The 24,310-nt window shown below is 35.3% G+C and overlaps 1 protein-coding gene, 1 non-coding gene and 1 pseudogene across 2 annotated transcripts in view; all 3 read right to left on the bottom strand.

The window, feature by feature from the left end:
- LOC121247521 (GDSL esterase/lipase 1-like) overlaps positions 1–12,033 on the bottom strand; it is a 29,335-nt gene extending 17,302 nt beyond the window's left edge. Inside the window, exon 1 of the mRNA XM_041145868.1 lies at positions 11,582–12,033. Coding sequence (XP_041001802.1) covers positions 11,582–11,864 — 283 coding nt within the window. The 5' untranslated portion in view covers positions 11,865–12,033. The remainder of the gene's footprint in view (positions 1–11,581) is intronic.
- A 2,274-nt stretch (positions 12,034–14,307) lies between these two features.
- Positions 14,308–16,891, bottom strand: LOC121260236 (annotated as a pseudogene).
- Positions 16,892–24,003: 7,112 nt separating this feature from the next.
- Positions 24,004–24,142, bottom strand: LOC121243461. Its single transcript, XR_005936143.1, has one exon. It is a non-coding gene; the product is annotated as a small nucleolar RNA Z247 (small nucleolar RNA).
- Positions 24,143–24,310: the final 168 nt, after the last annotated feature.

Here is a 24,310-nt window from a genome sequence, read left to right as displayed (position 1 = left end):
GGGAATGATGGATTTTCAGTTACTAGCAAATCATGGTAGATAAAGCGTATATTCATTAAACCAATTTAGATACACTTTATCTGACATGCATATAAAAGTTGACATTAGTGTTGGGACAGTATACATGTGCCTATACCATATACGTGAGTAGCGGATGAAGATAGAAAATGATATGTGTGAAAGGAGCTATATGTAGCTCAAGTGCCGCCTAACTCTCTTTAGGGTCGAGCTTCCTGACTGGAGAAAACCTATTATTTTGTGTGTTGATAGGCCATTCATGTATACAAATTAAAATTGTTATGTGCCAATGAATGTCCACCAAGAGATCAAGCCCCTTGTCACATATGATAACAGAGTCAAAATGATATAATTTATCATTAATGTTGATATATATGAGCTCTCATACTATGATATCTTTCCAATAATGCTTGACTACTCTATTTATAGCAAGTGAATTAAAAGCCACACAGATTTTATAATTCCAAAAAAGGGAGGTGGTTTGGCTCATATCCTGGACCAATGGATCGAAAGGGCCAGAAATCACTTGTCCAAGACAGACTATCCAAAGCCCAGGAAGTAAACGATTAAACAATGCATCAAAATAAAACCAAGTCTTTCGCTGTTCCATATTAGAAGGCATTATGTTCAGTCCACAAGCTCTATAGGCTTGCTAGGTTTTCTATTCATTCTTATATGGCCATTCTAGATCTCCCCATTTTGGACCCCACGAATCCTCACAATGATGTAACCCAAAACTCTTTGATGCTAATGGCCATCATATATGCCCTGCAAAGTCATATCTATCTCTTCTATTCTGATACCAAGTTGCTATCATTGTTAAACTCTATTTGAGAGTTGAGGAACTTCAATGCTGCCATGTGAGATTGAATGAAGAAGTCACTGGATTCACTCAGCTCATTTCTTGTCTTGTTTCTATTTGACTTAAAACAACCTGGTGGATTCACTCTAGTGTCCTTGTACCATTTATCCATTGCAACTACAATGGCTAGCTGCATATATATATATATATATATATATATATATATATATGTATATATATAGGGTTGTCTTTTCGATTGACATATTATTGCAGATTTTGCATGAGTTCCTCAATTGGACTATTTGGGATGGTAATCAAAGCCGTGACCAGATTCTTTATTTGGAGTAGTAATAGTACTGGATATCATGATTTCTCGTTGCTTATGCTTTTGTAAGATAAGTTAAGAGACTTTAGTTGATTGGTAGCAAAGTATCCAAGCAACAAGATTTATCATCTAATGTGAGAGAGAGAGGAGAAAAAAAAAAACCTTGAAGTCCATTAAGAAGCAACTGACAATTTCTTGCAGCTGTAAGGAAGATTAAAACCTTTAATGCTCTGCAGGTATCTAGGCTAGCTATGGTTTTTTTAGCATGATCTATTCCATCCCACAAGCTATTTAATTTGAGTAAAAATAAGTGCGTACTGAATTTCAATCCTGTGCATGTGGGGTGTGCGTAGGTGCAGAAAATAGCTGAAAACTGCTATGACTGTTTCTTTGATAAAATCATAACTCGATGTAATTTCTTTGGAACAAAGTTCAAAATCCAAGATGGTTTTTTATTTTTGCATCTCATCCATGGTTTGTGGAGTGGATCTACAATATTGGATGGTTTAGCAATCGATCCATCTACAATGCTGGTTTTGAACTGGATATACTTGAGTATCGATTGAGATTGTTAGCTAGGCAATCAAAGTTATTAATTACTCATATGGTTTTAATATTGTGTGCAGATTTTTCTGGTTACTCAGAGCTTACGTTGTGGAACACCTACATCAAAGGAAGAGGCACAAATTGATGATGCAGTCAACTAGTGGGAAGGACACATTTGAATTGCCAGCTAGGGGGTGTACATTAATGGGTTCTTTATGTTATGAAATGGGGGTCAATGTCACAAATTGACCCATGATGTGTAAATGTGTAACTGAGACGCACTGTATGGGTCATGCAAATGTGTAACTGAAACACACTGGAAACACACACTTGGTTAGGTTTGCATGTTCGATTTCACATATGGTATGAAATGTATGCACACACTTGGTATGGATGACATAGTTGTTGGGGAGCAATCCAGGCAATTAACAATGAATTATGTGCATCCCTTCTTAGCAATGATTTCTGGGTGAGTATTCTCCATTGGAAAGAGCAATGCAAAACACAAGGAATTTGGGAAATGATGCTTGCTGGAAATGGGTACTGTTATCAAGGGAAAAATGCTTTTGACTTGCAACGTTCCAATTAAGATATGAGGAAAAAATAAATAATACAGTTGCAGGTTGATGGTTTTAGTTTTTAACTTACTCAGATGTTAAGAAAACACATTAAATGAAGTTTTATGATTAGGTGACCAATAAATTATTTATTGGTCACACAGATGGTTCTTGTATAGTAAAAGGAAATAAATTAAATTTCCTTTCCCCTAATTAACCATTGATTATTATGGTATTTTCACTAATCACATCGAATTTGTGATACAAATTAAGATATAAGGCCAAAATAATAATTCATTGATTAAATTCTAATAAAAGCTTAAATTTTCATGGATGTTAAAGTAATTTTATAACTGTTTTCCTTGCTACGTTGCTGTAAATGTGGGTACTAATTATTTTTCCTTCATTTTAAATAGGCACAGGTGAAAGGAGAGCTTGAATTAGTAGGCGGGAATTGTATTCACCAAATTGGGTCTGAAATGGCGCCAGAAAGGGTCACTTCCAGACCTGAAATAAGTACACGGCATGGGTCCATAAGGACAACTGGCCTGTTGTTGAGGGAATAGTGACTTTGCTAGAGGGAAATTAAGCAGAAGGTATAACAAGGACGTGCAATTTGGTGAACCAGAGGCCAATTCCTTCCCTGATTCTCTGCTGTCTCCAAATTGGTAACGAAGTTTCAGTTAATCATCCCCTGAGCAAGTCTGGGCTTTTTAATCATCAAATGAAGGTGCATCTCTTCTTCTCCCTGCTTCTTTTCTTGACCTCTGTTCTGGGTGAGTATCGGGTGACCAGCGCCCCATGTTTTCAAGGGGCCCATTGATTTCGACCCCTTAAAATGGTTTTAATACACTTTGCACAGCTTTTAACATGGTATATACATAGTACTTGAGTCTTTCCATTATCTTCTTTTTGGCCATTTTTTTTGTTATTTGAGGTAGGGATTACTGAGAACCTTGGGATGTATTTATGCTCATATAAGTTTGCAAATGGTTTTATACTTGGCATCTTGTTGATGGGTTTGCATAACAACTATCCCCCTGTTACATGATATTCTTGCACTACATGCATTTGTAAACACTCTACATCTTTCCTCACAAACTTAGTATGAAAGCACCACAAATCTAGATGATTGTAGGAATTGTAAGTGTGGTTTTAATATTGCATGCTGCTTAATACCTTTTCCAACTACTGTTTACCTAGATGATTGGTTTTCAGTAGAGGTTTTTGGTTGTTTTTAAATATGGTTAATACATAGGAATCTGATACATTAGCATTGTTAAACAAAACCAGAGTTTGAATATCCTCAGTGTTGAAAGTTTGATACTGAAACTAATAATACGCATAAGGGCAGTGGACAAATTAGTTTTGTAGGTCCTATTAGATATACTCAACAATGCATTGTAAAAAAACCTATGGTGGTTTTTTAAATTGCATGCAATTAAAACCTGTGATTGACTGCGTAATTCTTTTTAATATATAATAACTGCTTTGGCCAATCACATCAGTGAAGTGCGTAAGGAGTACACAAAAGTGACTATATGTAGCAGAACTTTTAATTAAATATTTCATGTGTTGAGTCATCCATTAAAGGGGAATTTGACCCACACGTGAGGATGAGTGTTAAAATATAAAATAAATAATAAAATTTATCTCTTTCCATCAGCTCAACCTTTTGTGATAAATGGTAATTTCACATAACCAAACGAGGTCTACAAGGCGTATGGTTCCCTGCAACATCTATATTTCTAGAAATGTGTTGTCTCGAATGGGCCGTTCATGTGAATGTGATTAATCTTACGCTTAGGGAATATGATGGGATTTCGAGTATTATGAGATTGAGTTTTGCTATACATTAGTCATTATTCACCCTCATACCCCACACCTAACAGTTTTTTTTCATTGGATGTACGGTAATGAATAGTGATTGATAGGTAGATTAATTCTATGAGATTCTTTGCTCGGTTACTTCCTAGAAATTCTGCCGAAATTATTTGATCTTCCCAACCCTTATACTTTTTATTAATTACAAAATGTTGTAAAACTAAAGAAAATAAACAAGAAAATTGAATGATTACAATATATGAAACTAGTTTTTCAGGAACTCGGTATTATTTCTCTCAACATTCTTAATATTTGTCTACAACAAATCCTCCTAGTCAAGACTTCCTTTTATAGACATGAGAGGATACATTACATTAAATAGATACATGAAGTTAGAGAATGACAATACATGAATCAAGAGGATACATGAACATTGAAAATAGGAATACATGAATAGGTCAGAATTCTAATGGTCATCCATCAAATACATATAATTTATTTTACTACATTCATGCATTTATAACTCTCCTCATTGGATGACCATACACAAAGAACATGCTTCGTTAAAACCTTGCCAAGAAAAAACCCAATGGGAAAAAAATCAATGGCAAATGAAAAAGTGTACAATATTCTTGTATACCTCGGAATGTTTTAGGATTGATATGTGTATTTGTGACGATTTTGAGTGTTGAAAAACGTCTGATTTCTTGTAGTGAAGGCTATGTTGTTCATTTTGGCTATGACTGTAGGCTAGCTCAAGGGCGCAACCTTTATATATATACATCCTATTGGCCCCAAGTTTTGGAACCCAAATTTCCTTAATTCCCCCAAATTTATACACTCTGAAAAATTAGTAGCAGGAAATCACTATTTTCATAATCGTTCGCGCACGAATGCTAAACAAATATACAGAATTGGCTAGCAATTTCATGGCCTCTGCATCACCTAGCTGCAGCTAACTTCTTCTCAAAATAGCTTACTAGCAATTTAATTAAGGGTTATATGGAGAAACACAAGAAAGACAACAAATGAAAATGAACTGCAGGGACGTGATAGATTGAGTGGGTCATGTATTGGAAATTTGGATCTATTTTTGTTTTTTTTTTTTTTTTGAAATTTAAATTTGGATGTATTAATCGTTATTGTTTTAGATTAATGCCTGATTTATTTTGCCCAACGAAACATGGGCCCACTTCAAAGTAGCCCAAACCAAATGATTATTGTCTAAAATTATTGACAATTTATTTTTATTTAAAATTTTCAAGAATATTAAATACCTACCAAATATTAAAAGATTTGCTTTGCTAAAAACATATCTAATCTACGTATTCTGAAGTTTAGCATGAAAGATAATGCAAGGGAGTCAAAAATTAGTTTTTTTTTTTTTTGGGGGGGGGGGGGGGGAACCAAAGTGGGCTTAAAAAAAAAAAAAAAAAACCCAAAGCACAAAATCCACTTAAAATTTATCGTTTCACAACAATTAAGATGAGAAAAAAAAAGTATTATTCGTAAACAGTATCTATAGTAAGGTATTCAGGAAATGTAAAAAAGAAATTAGGAAAACAGTTGATAGGGTACAATATGAACAGTAATAATTCACATATGTGACAATAACGCGTTAGTGCGTGAAAATGGAACTGTGATGTATCATGGTGGTCCTATATCACAATAACAGGACCACCATGTGCTCTCATCAATCACTACTCGAATCCGAAGAGTTATTTGCACCACGTGATGAATGTATCATGTAAATATTTGATTTTTTATTTTATCATTATTACTATTATTGGGTTTTTTAAGAGTGTGCTTAAGCAGGATTGTTGGCTAAATCCTTTTCTAATTCTTGATATAAATGGAAGAAGTACTTGAGGATTCTGAGGCAACGAAGTGTACAGTTTCCCATAATATGAACAGTAAACAGTATTTGTAAATGGTAAAGTATCGAGGAAAAGAAAAAAAAGAAATTTAAAAAACAATTGACAGGGTACAATATGAACAGTAATAATTCGCATGGGACTGTGAAAATGAGACTATGATGTATCATGGTGGTCCTGTATCACGATAACAGGACCACCATGTGCTCTCATTAGTCACTACCCGAATCCGAAGAGTTATTTGCACCACGTGATGGATGTATTATGTGAATATTTGATTTTTTATTTTATCATTATTACTATTATTGTGTTTTTAAGAGTTTGCTTAAGCAGGAATGCTGGCTAAATCCTTTTCTAATTCTTGATATAAATAAAGTTGGGGCAAACAAAATGGAAGAAGTATTTGAGGATTCTGATGCAACGAAGTGCAACGATTCCAATAATTTTCTTGTTCTCTTCCATTTCTAGATTTTTGGAGAGAATTATGTGTCTACGAAATGCAATTTGTCACAAAAGTTTAAACTAATGCGAAGAGGTAAATTTAATAATTCATATTTATCTTATCACTCTCCGTCATGTATAGGGTAGATTTTTCCTTAATAAGTGAATCAAACGTGTGGAATATTTAATTATGAGGTAAAACGTAGATTTATGGTTCAAACTTAAAACCTCTGCTACAATACCGTGTGATATCGCCAATTGTCTCAAAAATTTAAGTTGACGTGAAGAAATAAATTTAATAATTTATATTTAATTGAACATATATTTGCTACTAGTGACATAGCTAAGATTAGACACAAACTTAACAACCAACCTCTAATTCAAAATCTGATGAAAACATTAGTAAGGTTAGGGCAAAATACAGATGTTTTTTAGTTTGGTTCACAGGGCCCTATGACTGCAAATTCCTCTTTTTTGTTTTTTTTTTTCTTTTTTAAAGAAGAGGACAATACCCCAAGTTTATTGATAACCCTTACTTGTGGCGGAGGAAAACCGTGGTTACAAGTAGATACCTGAAGGCTACAGATAAGCACAAAGGACTAAAATTCAGGCATCCAAAAGATCTAAAATAACGCAACAACATAAAACAATCCAAAAGTTACAGATCAATTAACAACAAAGCACACCTCATAAAATTAAAAGCACAAGACTGCAACTTCCTTAAACATCCTAAGAAAGGACTAGTCACAATATGGTACTATCTCATGGATGCTCGAATAGCTGTTTCACATTGTACGGCCCCGTGAAAGGTGGTCCACCACTCCATATCAGCTCTGCTAACTGCCGGTTAGCTCTTTCAGTGGTATGGCCACCATCAAACCACACATACTCGTTAGGATTGCTGCATAATTCGAATGGTTCTGTTCCATTTCTTCCTCCTCCACAATTTTGTCCCTTGTACGCTCCACTGCCACAACACGCAGCCTTTCCATTCTTAAAGCCTGAAAAACAGTGATAAGAGTTGCAAAAAAGATTAGGGTAAATCTAGCTCTATAGGCACAAGCATATAGAGGGGATGGTGCTCAAAGCCTACCATATTTTGAAGGGTTTTGCACCCTGTCTCCAAGGGCACTGTAGTAATCAAATATTGAATATTTGAATCCCGGTAATTTGTTCTCTAGCTTTTTTAGAACATTGGCTAGAGCTCTGTTGTGCAGCCTTGCTAGAGCCGAGGGTTCTTCAGCACATTCACTACCAAGTTGGGGATCGCTTGCCTTCATGGCCGGTAGACAACCCAAAGGCCCTGCATTCTGAAATGCGATTTTTCTTCCTCCTAAACCATGTATTTCCTGCTCAAAGGAAATTGTTAAAAATTAAGATAGACCAAATTGTTAAATGAAGTCTGCGCAGTACAATACTTGCACAAATTTAATTTCTCAAAAGTGAACTTCTTACTTCGAGCACACTAGTCAGGTTGCCGATCACCATGCTCACATATTGTCTTCGATACGGCTGAGTAGCATTTGGGTACTGTGAGTAAAAGCTAACATAATCGTTTCCTCCAATGCTAAACAAGTATACAGCCTTCGTCAGCAACTTCTTGGCTTCTACATCACCCAGTTTCTGCCTCAGTGATTTCACTACAGCCTTGAAATAGCTTAGCTGCATTGGGAGACCTATCTAAAAATAAAGAAGGTCAATCTACATTTAGATGTTGAGATGATCTTTGAATTGTAGTGAAAAAGTAACGAATAGTAGTGAAAAAATAATGAATAGTCTGTAAATAATAGTGACTTAGACTACTTCTCTTACGAAACACTGCCTTAACTACTAAAAGTAAAATCTCATTTTGCACAAGTGCTTCATATTGGATCAGAAGATATTTGTTGGGAACTATAACAGAAAAAGTAAAGCAAAAATGAAATCAATCATACACGATACACAAGATCTACATGGTTCGACAACGTGCCTACGCTCATAGAGCTACAAAAGATTTTATTTCAGATAAGACTCCAATACACAGTGCGGCCTTACGAGAATAGTGGATTATAGAGTAAAACCTTGATTAGTGGTCGCACAAGAGGTTAATATAATATATGGTAAACCCTAATCAGCTAGTCGGGTCGGTTCAAGAGCTTATCGGCCCAAGCTTGCGCTCCATGGCCCAAGCCTCGTTAAAAATTCTAAAAAAAAAAAATGGCAACGAATTCTTGTCAGGTCAGTTATCAAGTTGGGCCGCGCACAAACAAAATCATGCTCCGCACAAACAAGCCAAAAAATTAAACTCAGAATTATATTATTTACAAGTTGTGTATGATGGACACTATATTAATATAAAAAAAATTAAAGTACTAATTATTCTTACGTAAGCATGTTTTAAGCCTGTTGCATCCCCGATGTATTTAGTATTTTGATAAAGAGACTTACAAATGTATTTATTCATTTCAACGGTCAGTTTGGATCTAAATTTATCTCAATTCTTCTAATTTAGGCTACGTGTAGATATTAAATTGTGTTGAATTGAGATTATATGATAAAATATTATCAAAATATTATTTTTTAATATTATTATTATTTTAAGATTTAAGAAAATTGAATTGTTTATTATATTTTGTATTAGAATTTAAAAAATTTGAAATGATGAGTTGAGTTTGGTTTAGCTTCCAAACGTATCCTAATCATTACAATTTTTTTTAAATTTTAACGTAAAATATAATAAATAATTTAAATTTTTTAAATTTTAAAATAATAATAATATTCTAAAAATATTTTATTTAACTTTTAATTTTAATCTCAACTTAACTCAACTCAACTCAATTCAAAATCCAGCTTACATATCATGCAGTCACTTAAGTTTAGGTGATGCTTGCAAAATAATGATGCTAGAACCTAAATCCTGCGTATTTTCTCAAACTTGCTCTGTCAACGTAGAATGAGGATGGCAGAGAACTAGGATTTGGAATGCGTGAAGCAACTTCAAAAGAAATAGGAAAATTTTCAGGGCTCATTCTAATGGCAGAGATTTAGGAATTGATGGTCCTTCTCTATTTGATGTGCCTTCCCTGATCTCTCTATCAAGGAATAGTAAGAAAAGGAAACAGAGCAAGAACAATTCAACCTTATTACTTCAATTCAACTTCGAAAACCCTGATGAGCATGTTTAGATTATCGCAAACACTAACATCTAGAAAGAAGAAAATGCAAACTCGTTTATTTGGTAAACAATGTCAGTTTGGCAAATTGAAGAGATGGCTAGAGAAAATCTTCATTTCACCTCTGCTCAACAAGTGTTTTTACATTGTAAGGCCATGTAACACTTTGGTTTCCACTCCACATCGACTTGGCTATTAGCAAGCTGGCCCTTTCAGTAGGATGGCTAGAGTCAAAGAACACATAGTCACTGGCTTTTTCACATAATTCATACACTTTGACGGATCTCTTCCCTCCACAACTGTTAACTCCTCTGTATCGACCAGATCCACAGCATGCCGCCTTCCCTTCCTTGAAACCTTCACAAAATAAAACCAGAATTGGTGAATACTAAATTGCACCCTGCAGTACCATGAAATTGAATAGCCATCATGACATACCATATTTTATAGGGTTATTCATTATTTCACTGACTATACTGTAGAAATCTGTAATTGAGTATTTGAATCCTTTCAGCTGGCTCTCTAGCTCCTGGAGGACATGTGGAAGTGCTTTGTTGTGCAGTTTTACCAGTGCTGTAATTTTCTCCACGCATTCACCTGCGTTTATTAGCTTTGAAAATGGTAAGCAACCCAATGGCGCCAAGTTTACAAACGCAAATTTCCTTCCTCCTTCCTTGTGTATTCCCTATATAAGAAATCATCAAAGAAATTTTGTGGCCGAGTTAAAAATCGAAAAAGAGAGAGAGAATAATATAAAAACAATTTTTATTTCAAATATCGGGTACGAATGTAAGTGTTGTTACTTTGATCACAGTTGTCAAGTTGCCAATAACCATATCTACATACTCTTCTGGAGAGTAGGATTGAAACAAGCTTGAGTTTGCAGTATAAGGGGCTGCGTAATCGTTGCCTCCGATGCTGGTCATGTAAACAGCTCTCGACACCAATGTCTTGGCTTCTGCTTCACCTATTTCTTTCTTCAATAGCGTCTTCATTCTCTTGAAATTACTGAGTTGTGTGTGCAGGTCTATCACCTATTAATTAGAAGGGAGAGAAAAAGAAGAAGAATAAAACGCAAAGAAATCTCAACAATGTCATCATATAAGGCTGTGTTTATGTCATAGGAACGCAATCTATTTCAAGAAAGGATAATGATACATCCCACAATTCTTTTACAACCTATTTTACAATTAACGACTACGAGCATGCATGCTACTTCATCAAAAATAAATTTCAGTTTTAGTTGTACAAGAGTATTAGAGAGTAACAAGTTAATATTTTCCTTTCGGAAAATAAGATGCAGGGATGATAAGAAGATCAGACGTACGGCTTATATTTCGTGAGCTAAATATTCAAAGAATAAACAAAACAATAGCATACGAGGACTATAATTACGATCTTTAGAAAGAGTTTGTAAATTGTAAATGCAACAAAATTGAAAGAGAAGGAAAACATGAAAGATAATGAGACAAAAAAGAAGTTTCTAGTGGTTCGGTACGTACAAGATCACTAGTTTGTTTTTATAGATGAGATGATGTGAGATCATGAGTTAAGATTAAAGTTAAAAAGTTGAATAAAATATTGATAGAATATATATATTTTTAATATCATTTTTATTTTGAGATTTCAAAAAGTTGATTTGTTTGTTTTATTTTGTGCGAAAATTTTAAAAAATTATAATGATTAAATGAGATGAGTTGAGTTGAGAAGAATTGTGAAAACAAACGAGGTGGCTATCTATGCTATAGTTAGTTGTATTTCAATTGCATACCGAGAAGCCTAGTATTGAAAATCAATGATCATGTAGAAGCATATATACCGATCCTAGATGAGTTCCGACCAGAGCACCAGCTCCGCCAGATGCAAAGTTAGCCCATCTGCATATCGCTTATAACCAGGATGTAGGTACGCCGGAATCAATGGCAACTTTGCAAAATCAGCTGCAACGTCAGTGTATGCTTTCAAAACTTAGCCGACAGAAACAGACTTCAGGTTCTAAAGAAAATAAACAATGGCATGATGAGTGTGTGTGCATATCTTACCTATGAAATCTGGAATTATACGGCCATCAGAAAATCTCCCAGTTGGGTAGTTAAAGAAGGTTTCCCCATAGGGATAAACATTTGCCCGGTACTGGTACGTGGTGTTGATGTAGTTATTGTTTCCTGCATCAAAAAGAGAATCTCCGAAGATGAATTGGGCAACATGGTCATTCGGCAGGCATATGTGACTATGACCAAGGCTTGGGGTTGGTATAATACCAAGGCTCGCACACATGAAAACCAAGAAACAGATACGAATCCTGGAACTAATCATCATGTTCATTAATATCTTGTTCACCTTGTGTTTTGCTAACTTCTTTAATTAGTCTCAGTTTTGATTTATTTATAGGGTGCTTTGTTTAGGTGAAGGAGATGCATGGTCTGCATTTCTTGATCTGTTGAATTTCAAGACGTTTCGGTTTTTAACATCTTTTTCAGATGTCGGACCGACGATTATTCAAACTATTGGAACAAATTAAGAATTTTTATGGCGTTCAGGGCCTGGGTTAGGTAGGCAACGACGTTTCTTTCTTTCTTTCTAAATTATCAATTACTAATTGGGCTGATGCTTGGGCAGCAAGATGTTATTTTGATAATCTTGAAAAGTACAAGGTCATATATTATCTTATTTTGACTATTCCTGGCTGCTGAGCAGATGCTGCTTATTTTTTTTTTCAGGTGTACTAATGCTTATCATCTTTATATCAATTACTCAAAGTATCTTATCTCCATTCGATGTAGACTTCAGCGTGATATTCCAACACTATCCCCTCCATGTCTACACGCGAAAATATTTACAGTAACGAAGTAAAAAATTATACGAAGTCATATCAAATTATAAATTTATTTGTATAAAATCTTTTTATAATTTTATAAAAAAAAAAGAAATTTAAAAAACAGTTGACAGGGTACAATATGAGCAGTAATAATTTGCATGTGACTGTGAAAATGGGACTGTGATGTATCATGGTGGTCCTGTATCACGATAACAGGACCACCATGTGCTCTCATTAGTCACTACCCGAATCCGAAGAGTTATTTGCACCACGTGATGGATGTATCATGTGAATATTTGATTTTTTATTTTATCATTATTACTATTATTGTGTTTTTAAGAGTTTGCTTAAGCATGATTGCTGGCTAAATCTTTTTGTAATTCTTGATATAAATGGAAGAAGTACTTGAGGATTCTGATGCAACGAAGTGTACAGTTTCCCATAATATGAACAGTAAATAATATTTGTAAATGGTAAAGTATCGAGGAAAAGAAAAAAAAAAAATTTAAAAAACAGTTGACAGAGTACAATATGAACAGTAATAATTCGCATGGGACTGTGAAAATGGGACTGTGATGTATCATGGTGGTCCTGTATCATGATAAAAGGACCACCATGTGCTCTCATTAGTCACTACCTGAATCCGAAGAGTTATTTGCACCATGTGATGGATGTATCATGTGAATATTTGATTTTTTATTTTATCATTATTACTATTATTGTGTTTTTAAGAGTTTGCTTAAGTAGGATTGCTGGCTAAATACTTTTCTAATTCTTGATATAAATGGAAGAAGTACTTGAGGATTCTGATGCAACAAAGTGTATAGTTTCCCATAATACGAATAGTAAACAATATTTGTAAATAGTAAAGTATCAAGGAAAAGACAAAAAAAAAATTTAAAAAATAGTTGACAGGGTACAATATGAACAATAATAATTCGCATGAGACTGTGAAAATGGGACTGTGATGTATCATGGTGGTCCTGTATCATAATAACAGGACCACCATGTGCTCTCATTGGTCACTACCCGAATCCGAAGAGTTATTTGCACCACGTGATGGATGTATCATGTGAATATTTGATTTTTTATTTTATCATTATTACTATTATTGTGTTTTTAAGAGTTTGCTTAATCAGGATTGCTGGCTAAATCTTTTTCTAATTCTTGATATAAATAAAGTCGGGGCAAACAAAATGGAAGAAGTATTTGAGAATTCTGATGCAACGAAGTGCAACGATTCCAATAATTTTCTTGTTCTCTTCCATTACTAGATTTTTGGAGAGAATTATGTATCTAAGAAATGCAATTTGTCACAAAAGTTTAAACTAATGCGAAGAGGTAAATTTATTAATTCATGTTTATCTTATCACTCTCCGTCATGTATAGGGCAGATTTTTCCTTAATAAGTGAGTAAATCATGTGGAATATTTAATTATGAGGTAAAACGTAGAGTTATGGTTCAAACTTAAAACCTCTGCTACAATACCGTGTGATATCGCCAATTGTCTAAAAAATTTAAGATGACGAGAAGAGATAAATTTAATAATTTATATTTAATTGAACATATATTTGCTACTAGTGACATAGCTAAGATTAGACACAAACTTAACAACCAACCTCTAATTCATAATCTGATGAAAACATTAGTAAGGTTAAGGCAAAATACAGATGTTTTTTAGTTTGGTTCACAGGGCCCTATGACTGTAACTTCCATTTTTTTTTCTTTCTTTAAGAAGAGGATAGTACCCCAAGTTTATTGATAACCCTTACTTGTGGCGGAGGAAAACCGTGGTTACAAGTAGATACTTGGAGGCTACAGACAAGCATAAAGGACTAAAACCCAAGCATCCAAAAGATCTAAAATAACGCAACAACATACAACTATCCAAAAGTTATAGATCAATTAACAACAAAGCACACCTCATAAAATTAAAAGGACAAGACTGCAACTTCCTTAAACATCCAAAGAAAGGACTAGTCACAATATGGTACTTTCTCATGGATGCTCGAATAGCTGTTTCACATTGTACGGCCCCGTGAAACGTGGTCCTCCACTCCATATCAGCTCTGCTAACTGCCGGTTAGCTCTTTCAGTGGTATGGCCACCATCAAACCACACATACTCGTTAGGATTGCTGCATAATTCGAATGGTTCTGTTCCATTTCTTCCCCCTCCACAATTCTGTCCCTTGTACGCTCCACTGCCACAACACGCAGCCTTTCCATTCTTAAAGCCTGAAAAACAGTGATAAGAGTTGCAAAAAAGATTAGGGTAAATCTAGCTTTATAGGCACAAGCATATAGAGGGGATGGTGCTCAAAGCCTACCATATTTTGAAGGGTTTTGCACCCTGTCTCCAAGGGCACTGTAGTAATCAAATATTGAATATTTGAATCCCGGTAATTTGTTCTCTAGCTTTTTTAGAACATTGGCTAGAGCTCTGTTGTGCAGCCTTGCTAGAGCCGAGGGTTCTTCAGCACATTCACTACCAAGTTGGGGATCCTTTGCCTTCATGGTCGGTAGGCAACCCAAAGGCCCTGCATTCTGAAATGCGATTTTTCTTCCTCCTAAACCATGTATTTCCTGCTCAAAGGAAATTGTTAAAAATTAACATAGACCAAATTGTTAAATGATGTCTGCGCAGTACAATACTTGCACAAATTTAATTTCTCAAAAGTGAAGAACTTACTTCGAGCACACTAGTCAGGTTGCCGATCACCATGCCCACATATTGTCTTCGATACGGCTGAGTAGCATTTGGGTACTGTGTGTAAAAGCTAAAGTAATCGTTTCCTCCAATGCTAAACAAGTATACAGCCTTCATCAGCAACTTCTTGGCTTCAACATCACCCAGTTTCTGCCTCAATGATTTCACTACAGCCTTGAAATAGCTTAGCTGCATTGGGAGACTTATCTAAAAATAAAGAAGGTCAATCTAAATTTGGATGTTGAGATGATATCAAATGATCTATGAATTGTAGTGAAAAAGTAATGTATAGTAGTGAAAAAGTATTGAATAGTTTGTAAATAATAGTGACTTAAACTACTTCACTTACCAAACACAGCCTTAACTACTAAAAGTAAAATCTCATTTTGAACATGTGCTTCATATTGGATCAGAAGATAGTTGTTGGGTACTATAAGAGAAAAAGTAAAGCAAAAACGAAATCGATCATACACGATACATAAGATCTACGTGGTTTGACAACTTGGCTACGCTCTTGGAGCTACAAAGGATTTTATTTCAGATGAGACTCCAATACACAGTGCGGCCATACGAGAATAGTGGATTATAGAGTAAAACCTTAATTAGCGGTCATGCAAGAGTTTAATATAATATATGGTAAACCCTAATCAGCTAGTCGGGTCGGTTCAAGAGCCTATCGGTCCAAGCCTCATTGAAAATTCTCCAAAAAAAAAAAAAAACGCAATGAATTCTTGTCTGGTCAGTTATCAAGTTGGGCTGCAAACAAACAAAATCAGGCTCCACCCAAACAAGCCAAAAAATAATGACAAACTTCAAACAGAGTATTCAAGAGAAAAGTCCTCAACAATCAGATGACAACAAGAAAGTTAAGATTTATCTAACTACAAAATAGAAAGCAATTCAATTTGCATAATTTTTATCCATGAAATGTGTATTCAACACTTAAAAGTCCCAAAGCGTGATAGTTTTAATAAGTACGTATTCATTCAGATGTATGTTTAGCTTCTTATCTAACATTTAGGGTGCTTACGTTTACATTCATTTCATAGTTTTAGTAAGTAGCAAAAAGTTACAAGCATCTACGAAGCCAAAATTTCTTTCGAGGCAACATGCCATGAGAAAAAGATTCGCCTTTCAGTAATTTTTCATTTCGACCAATTGATGCCATTCCCCCCTTATTTCTAGGAGCACCATTCTATTACATCTTAATCCAAAAACAAGTCGTACTTTTGGAAAATGAACACCTACCGTTCCAGGGTGGGTTTGAACGAGAACACCTCCTCCAGCTGAAGCAAAGTTGGCCCCATCAGTGAATCGATGCGTGATTGGTTGCAGGTACGGTGGAAGTATAGGCAACTTCGCGAACTGAGCTGCAGCCATTTCCCGTATTAGAGAGTTACAATCAAGGTCTATCACTTAGAGCCCTATCTGGCATTTTCAAGCAAACAAATCAACTAATAGGTTACGTTGAAATCCACACGCATGTCACAGACACGGTTTGAATTAGCCCCAGCAATTAGAGCATTTGTGAGAGAGAGTGAGATATGTGGTCGTTACCAACGAAATCGGGAACTAGACGGCCATCGGAGAGTCTCCCAGTGGCATGACCGAAGTAGGTTTCCCCATATGGCCATCGAAGTGCTCCCCTTCTACGCTATCATTGAGGTACTGGTTGTTGCCTGGATCAAAAAGGGAGTCGCCGAACACAAACAACGTCTTGTGTTCTCCCTGTGCCTTGGGCTGACCATTGCAGCTGATTGAGTGGAGAAGGCTCACTAAAACAAAGAAAAGGTGGCCCAGATACGCCATGAGCCAATATTTCTTAGCTTTCACCTCGTCTCTTCTTGCACTGGCGCCCTTCTTAGATTCCACTTCACGGGAGATTCTTTTTCTGCAGTAGTCCCAATGTGCAACAGGGGCGGGAATCCACCATTATAAAGATGAGGGTCAACAACACTATCTGTCCATAAACGTGGTCCGCATTGGAGAATGGAGGGTAAATCAAGAAAAATTCTTTGATAGAATTCCTTAGCAAGCAGATGGAGTACGAGGAGGGCGTGGGCAGTGGAGTTACTTCCAGTTACCTAACGCACGAGGCTAGAAAGGCAGATAATGTTGACTTCTACGTATCTCGTTTTAACGGTTTAACCATGCAGGTCCACACAAATCTACCTATCAAAGAGCGTGTGTGGGCCGTGGACCGTTGTGCAGGCCTAAGACAATAATCTCCCTATCATCTTTTTTAGCTATGATATTTCTGAATCACATTACGATTTTATTTTCTCATTGCAATCTACCCATCATATTTTTTAGGATGATATTTCCAAAATCGTAAGCTGGTTTTTATAGACAATAGGTTGGCATCTTTATGTCTCTAGGACTGTTCATCTGGGCCCTATTTTTTTCAGCCCGGATCAAATCTGGACCGAAATCTGGATTGTCACGGACCTTTTCGATCATAGTACGGGTTTGAAACCCGGATACCGGATTTAAAACCCGATACCCGATTCTTTGTGAAGAACGATAACCCAAGAGTCTCAAAGTCTTAGAAGCTCTGAAAGACTGAAACAAGCCTCACACCAGTTACAAGCTCACCTAAACCCCAACTTCAACGAGTTCAACTCTTCCTCCCCATTAAAACTCTGCACGAGCTCTAGAGTCCAGACCGAGTCTGACACCATCCTCTCCAAGGACCCAAAACTCTCCATCGTCTCCTCCATTAAAGCTCTGCGTGAGAACTTGCTTCCTCGATGAGAGAGAAACCGACGCTTAGAGAGAGAGGTAGGCTGTATTGTAGCTTTATATTTTCCCCTAGAAGAGAGACAAACAGTGACCCATTTGTCAAAAAACGTCTCCCTCTGATCTGGCGGGCCAAAATCAGCGTCTCTGCTGCACTCTCATTTATTTTTCATCCTTTTCTCCCTTTTTTTTTTTCATTTTGTTTTATCTTTAAATTTTCACATCACATTGACACACGGTAAATGTGTAGTCTTGTAGAGAGGACGGAGAGAAGAGAGGGTGTCAGCATCTCTGCTGCACACTCATTTATTCCTCATCCTTTTCTTTTTTGTTTCTTAAACTTTTTTTTGTCTTTTAATTTTCACATCACACTGTAAAGGAAAAAGGGCATTGCCAATGCCGATGGGCATGGCAGCCAAGTACCATTGGCTGTTCGATTTTTTTTCCTGTCATCTATGTACAAACCCAAACACGAGCACACTCTATTTTGCTCTCTCTATATATCTTTTTGTGGATTGGTTGTTTATGCTATTAAAAAAGTCTAGAGATTGGCGTTAAGATAAAGACCACAGGACTCCCTCCCTGTTCAAATTCAAGTCTAAGAGTATTAGCATTGGTCTATGCATATACATATGTAAAATCACATCTTTTACAAATCTATTTTGCCATTCGAGCATGTAAAGTTGATCAGTTTGTATAAAGGAACCCGAAAATACTTTGATGTTCACTTGAATTTCCTTGTGTATGTATAGAGAGTTTAAATAGAAAACAACTTTAACTACTATCCTACATATCTGCGTATATATCTCATGAATTTAAAATTTAAATAGATACAATCTTGTTGATTCAAATTTGAATAATTAACAGCTGCACTACTTCATTTGTTCCGTGAAATCTTGGAGTCTTTGGTTGAAGCAGATAGCTGTTGGGAGTCTTTGGTTGTTGCAGAGAGATTGGAGATTTCTTTAACCAGTTCTTCTACATGCCCCGGCAATCGAAATGGTAGTGATCAAACCTTGAGATTGCCACATAAAGTTTAAAATCTGAGAGCAGGAAGTGGCTTTGTGAGAGCATCCGCAGACTGATCTTTAGTCGATATAAAACGAACATGAAGCTGCCCACGCATAACCTGGTCTCGAACATAATGAAAATTGATTTCAATGTGCTTTGTACGAGCATGAAATAATGGATTGCTGTTCAAGTAAGTGGCCCCTATGTTGTTGCACCACATAATTGGAGAATGAATAATTGGAACACAAAGATCATTAAGTACTGAATTTATCCTTTGAATTTCTGTTGCAGCATTGGCAAGTGCTTTGTATTCAGCTTCTGTGTTGCTACGAGTTACGGTTTGTTGTAGCTTGCAACTCTAAGAAATTAAATTATGGCCCAAGTATACACAGTAAGCTCCAATGGATCGCCTGTCATCTCGATCGGATGCCTAATCTGCATCACTAAAGGTTTGTAAAGTTACACTAGTAGTTGGTTGTATAAGTAATGAATGTGAAATGGTGTGTTTTAAATAATGCAATATGCGTTTAACTGCTACCCAGTGTACTTCCATAGGATTATGCATATATTTGCTAACTTTATGAATTGCAAATGCAAGTTCTGGTCGAGTGAATGAAAGGTATTGTAATCCTCCAACTATACTTTAGTACAAGTGTATATCATGGAATGGAACACCATCATATTTTCTCAATGGCTGCGAGGTGGACATTGGAGTGACACACGACTTTGCTTTCTCCATTTTGCTACGTATTAGAAGGTCCAAAATATAGCGTTGTTGTGTCAAGTAGAGGCCATGGTCACTTCGGATTGCTTCAATGCCTAGAAATAAATTGAGTTCACCCATGTCTTTGATTGCAAAATCATCTTGCAGCAAGCTGATTACTCTGTTTATAGAAATTATATCACCTCCGGTTATAATTATGTCATCGACATAAATTAAAAAATAAATAAGAGTTAAGGCTTGGTGATAAACATAGAGAGAATGATCGGCTTGACTTTTTATAAATCCAATGGCTTGGAGCTTATCTATTAAGCGCGAAAACCACGCTCTTGGTGCTTGGCGAAGGTCATAGAGAGACTTTTTAAGTTTGCAAACATGATGTGGAAATTGCGAATGAACAAAACCTGGAGGTTGGGCCATGTAAATGTCCTCGTGTAAGTGTCCATGTAAAAAAGTATTTTGGACGTCAATTTGTCGAAGATGCCAACCACGAGAAATAGCCAAGGATAGAACCAATCGGACTGTTGTTGGTTTCACCACATGACTGAATGTTTCGTTAAAATCAACTCCTTGTTGATGGAATCCTTTGGCGACAAGTCTTGCTTTAGATCTGTCAATATCACCATTAGCTTTCCATTTGATTCGGTACACCCATTTGCAACCAACTAAATTAGCATTAGTTGGTTTTGGAACTAAATTCCAAATGCCATTTTTCAATAGGGCATCAAATTCTTTGTTCATAGCATCTCTTGGAATGTGATATTTGATATGTGACTCAGATGGTAATTTAGGCTTGTGTATATTGTTTTTGCTTCTTGTGGTCATGGGGTGTTTATTTTGTGGTGCAAGTAGGGAATTTAAAGGAGGTTGTGGTGGACTATCTTCATGCTGAGGCCGAGTGATATCCCTTGTAGGAGAACCCAAAACAATATCATGATTAATTTGAAGTTCAGATGTAGTGACCATATCTAGATTGCTTGGTGTAGTGGAGTTAAGAGTGGCACCTGTAGAAAACGAAGAACTAGCAACAGGACATATATTTAAGTTATATGGTAGAGCAACGATACTATTTTTTGGCGAAGGGTCAGCAGATTTTTTTTCTATGTATGGATAAAGTGTTTCATCGAAGACAATGTGCCGAGACACAAAGAGTTTCCCGATAGAGACATCTAGACACTTGTAGCCTTGATGACAAATATTATACCCAATAAAAATGTAGTTTTTGGATCGAAAATCAAGTTTATGTTGATTGTGTAGACGTAAATAGGGCCAACAAACACAACTAAAGGCACGTAAAAAATTATAATCTGGTTTTTTATGATGTATCATTTCATATGGTGATTTTTTGTTTAAGATTGGAGTTGCTAGTCTATTGATAATAAACATTGCAAGTAAGAATGCATCTTCCCAAAATATTTTAGGCAAGTTGGAGTGAGCAAGCAAGGCTAGTCCAACTTCAACAATTTGCCTGTGACGTCTCTCTATAGCACCTGCTTGTTGGTGTGTATATGGACATGTTATTCTATGGTTTATTTCCTGATTTTTTAGATATGTTTTTAAGCTACGGTATTCGGCTCCCCAGTCAGTTTGGAGTGATTTTATTTTCTTGTCAAACTGGCATTATACAGCCGCTTGAAAACATAAAAATGTGTTATATGCATCTGATTTTAATTTTAAGGGAAATAGCCATAAGAATTTAGTAGCATCATCAAGAAAACTAATATAATAGTGTGCACTAGAAGTGGATAGGGGTGTAATTTTAAACCGGAAAACCGGTCCGGACCGGACCGGACCGGACCGGTTTTACCGGTTTTGAACCGGTCCGGTCCGGGACCGGTTTCAAAAATCCTAAAACCGGCCGGTTTCGGTCCGGTTCCGGTTTTAAGATTTTTGGAACCGGACCGGACAGGACCGGACCGGTTCATAAAAAAATATACAAAAAAAAATATTTTTATATATAAGTTATTAAGTTTTATACAATATATTTTATATATATATATATTAATATATAAAATTATAAATTTATATGTGAAATTTTTATATATAATATATATAATTATATATATTCATATATGAAATAATTTCATATTATAATTTATAAATTATTACATTAAATGTTAATACTAATATATAAGTTTATAAATAATACTAATAGTCTAATATAGACTATATAGACTATAGTTATACTTATAATTAATACTAAAAGATTTTACTAAAAGTTTATAACTAATACTAATATTAAATATATAGTTTATAACTAATACTAATATATAACTTATAACTATACTAATAGTCTAATATTAATACTATTATATAGTCTAATATATTATTTAGCTTTACTAATATATAAGTCTATAACTATTTAATTAATAGTCTAATACTAATAGTTTAATATAGACTATAGTTATACTTATACTAATATAGTTATACTAAATCACTATAGACTATAGTGATACTAAATCACTATAGACTATAGTTATACTTATACTAATATAGCTAATAACTATATACTAATATAGCTATACTAAATCACTAAAAGTTTATAACTAATACTAATATATAGTTTATAACTAATACTAATATATAACTATACTAATAGGCTAATATTAATACTATTATATTGTCTAATATATTATATAGCTATACTAATATACAAGTCTATAACTATTTAACTAATAGTCTAATACTAATAGTTTAATATAGACTATAATTATAATTATACTAATATAGTTATACTAAATTACTATAACTAATACTAATATATATAATATAACTATACTAATAGACTAATATTAATACTATTAATCTATTATATAGTCTAATATATTATATAGCTATACTAATAATTTTTTGGACTTGTAATTTAGAGTTTTGGACTTGTAATTTGTTGGACTTTTGGACTTCTAATTTAGACTTTTGAACTTATTTTATTCCATAGGCTCATAGGCTTGTTGATGTCTATTCTTGAATTTCTTGTGATTGCTCTAACTAAAAAATATGTGTAAGTACTAAGTTATTTCCTTTAGCATGCAAGGACTTATTGTAGATAAGGTAGTTTATTGCAGATTTTTTTTTTTTTTCAGTTTTTGTAATAGTTATATTCATAAGTTTGTAAAACAGTTTTTTTTTCCAGTTTTTTAGTAAAGCAATTTTTTGGAGTGAATCAGATTTTTTAGTAAAACAGATTTTTTATAGTAAAACAGATTTTTTGTAGTAAAACAGATTTTTTATTGAAGTAATTTTTAGTAAAGCAGATTTTTTTATTTAAAGTTAAAACAGATTTTTTGTAATAACAGTTTATAAAACAGATTTTTTTAAATCAGTTTTTTTTATTTTATAAACAAATTTTTAATGACAAACTATGAAATTTACATTTTTAAAAAACCGGACCGGACCGGACCGGAAACCGGTAAAACCGGAAGTACCGGTTTAGGAGGGTAACCGGTGCGTAATCGGTTTTGGAAAATACAAAACCGGTACATACCGGTTCGGTCTTAAATTTTGTTCAAAACCGGACCGGACCGGATCGGTTACACCCCTAGAAGTGGATAAAGTAGAGGCTGGCCCCCAAACATCCGAATAAATTAAATCCAAAGGTTTCGAGACATTAACATGCACCTTTGTAAATGGTATATCATGGCTTTTGGCCAATTGACAATTAGAACAAATGGTGCAATTTTTATTTTGAATAGGTAGAGAAACAACCTTATTGATAATTGGAAAACGACAATGCCATATTTGGGAAGACACACGGATACTAGAGAGGGCTTGTGGCTAGAGACGTGCTAATGAAGCAAAGAAGCTGTATAGACCATTACTGAGGGGGCCGCGATGCAGGATAGTCCCCGAGTAGTCCTTCACAATGAAGAAAGGGGCATGAAACTCAAAGAAAACATGATTGTCTAAACAAAAATGTTGAACAAATAAAAGATTTTTTTGAATATCAGGAACAAGTAGAATTTGATTAAGAACAAAGGATTTAGATGGAGATGAGATTGTAGAAGTGCCACTTTGCACGATTTTCAGACCTGCACCATTAGCAACTTGATATGATCATTTCCATTGTAGCCTTCATTTTGAACATGAATGTTGTTCATGTCATTTGTCAAATGATAGGTGGCACCTGTGTCGGGATGCCACTCTTTGTCAGGATGTTGATAGTTAGCCGCTAACATTGCTTGCGGCTGATTGTTTGAATTTTGGTAGTCCTGATAAGATAAATCAAAGCGGTGATAGCATTTTCGGGCACTATGACCTAGTTTGAAGCATACTTGACAGATAGTAGAGCTCTGACTTGAATCACGAAATTGAGAATGCCCTCCACGTCCTCTACCACGATAGCCACCTCGATTCCGATTTGATGATTGGAAGTTACCAGATTGTCTGGTTTGCTGTTGAGGTTGTTTGGTGGCCATATTCGCAGAAGCAGGAACTTGAAGAGGCTGATTATTGTGATTTACCCTTAATTCACATATGAGAAGGAGGGAGTAGAGTTCCTCCAAGGTGACAGGATCAACTCTTGAGGTAGTGGTGGAGGCCAAGGAATCGTATTCCTGACCAAGTCCTGCAAGCATATAGGTGATTGTATCATCATTTTTGAGTGGTTGTCCAGCAACTGCAAGCTCATCGGCCATTCGTTTGATGGAGAGGAAATACTCAATTGCTGTCATGGCACCTTTCATAGCATTTGCCAATTGAGTTCGAATTTGGATTGCTTTAGCACGAAAAAAGGAGGAGAAATTGCGCTCAAGTGCAAGCCATACTTCATGAGA

The sequence above is a fragment of the Juglans microcarpa x Juglans regia genome, chromosome 1D (genome assembly GCF_004785595.1).
Source record: "Juglans microcarpa x Juglans regia isolate MS1-56 chromosome 1D, Jm3101_v1.0, whole genome shotgun sequence".
Taxonomy (NCBI): domain Eukaryota; kingdom Viridiplantae; phylum Streptophyta; class Magnoliopsida; order Fagales; family Juglandaceae; genus Juglans; species Juglans microcarpa x Juglans regia.
The sequence above is the reverse complement of the archived record's forward strand: the minus strand, read 5'-3'. Positions and strand labels throughout refer to the sequence as shown.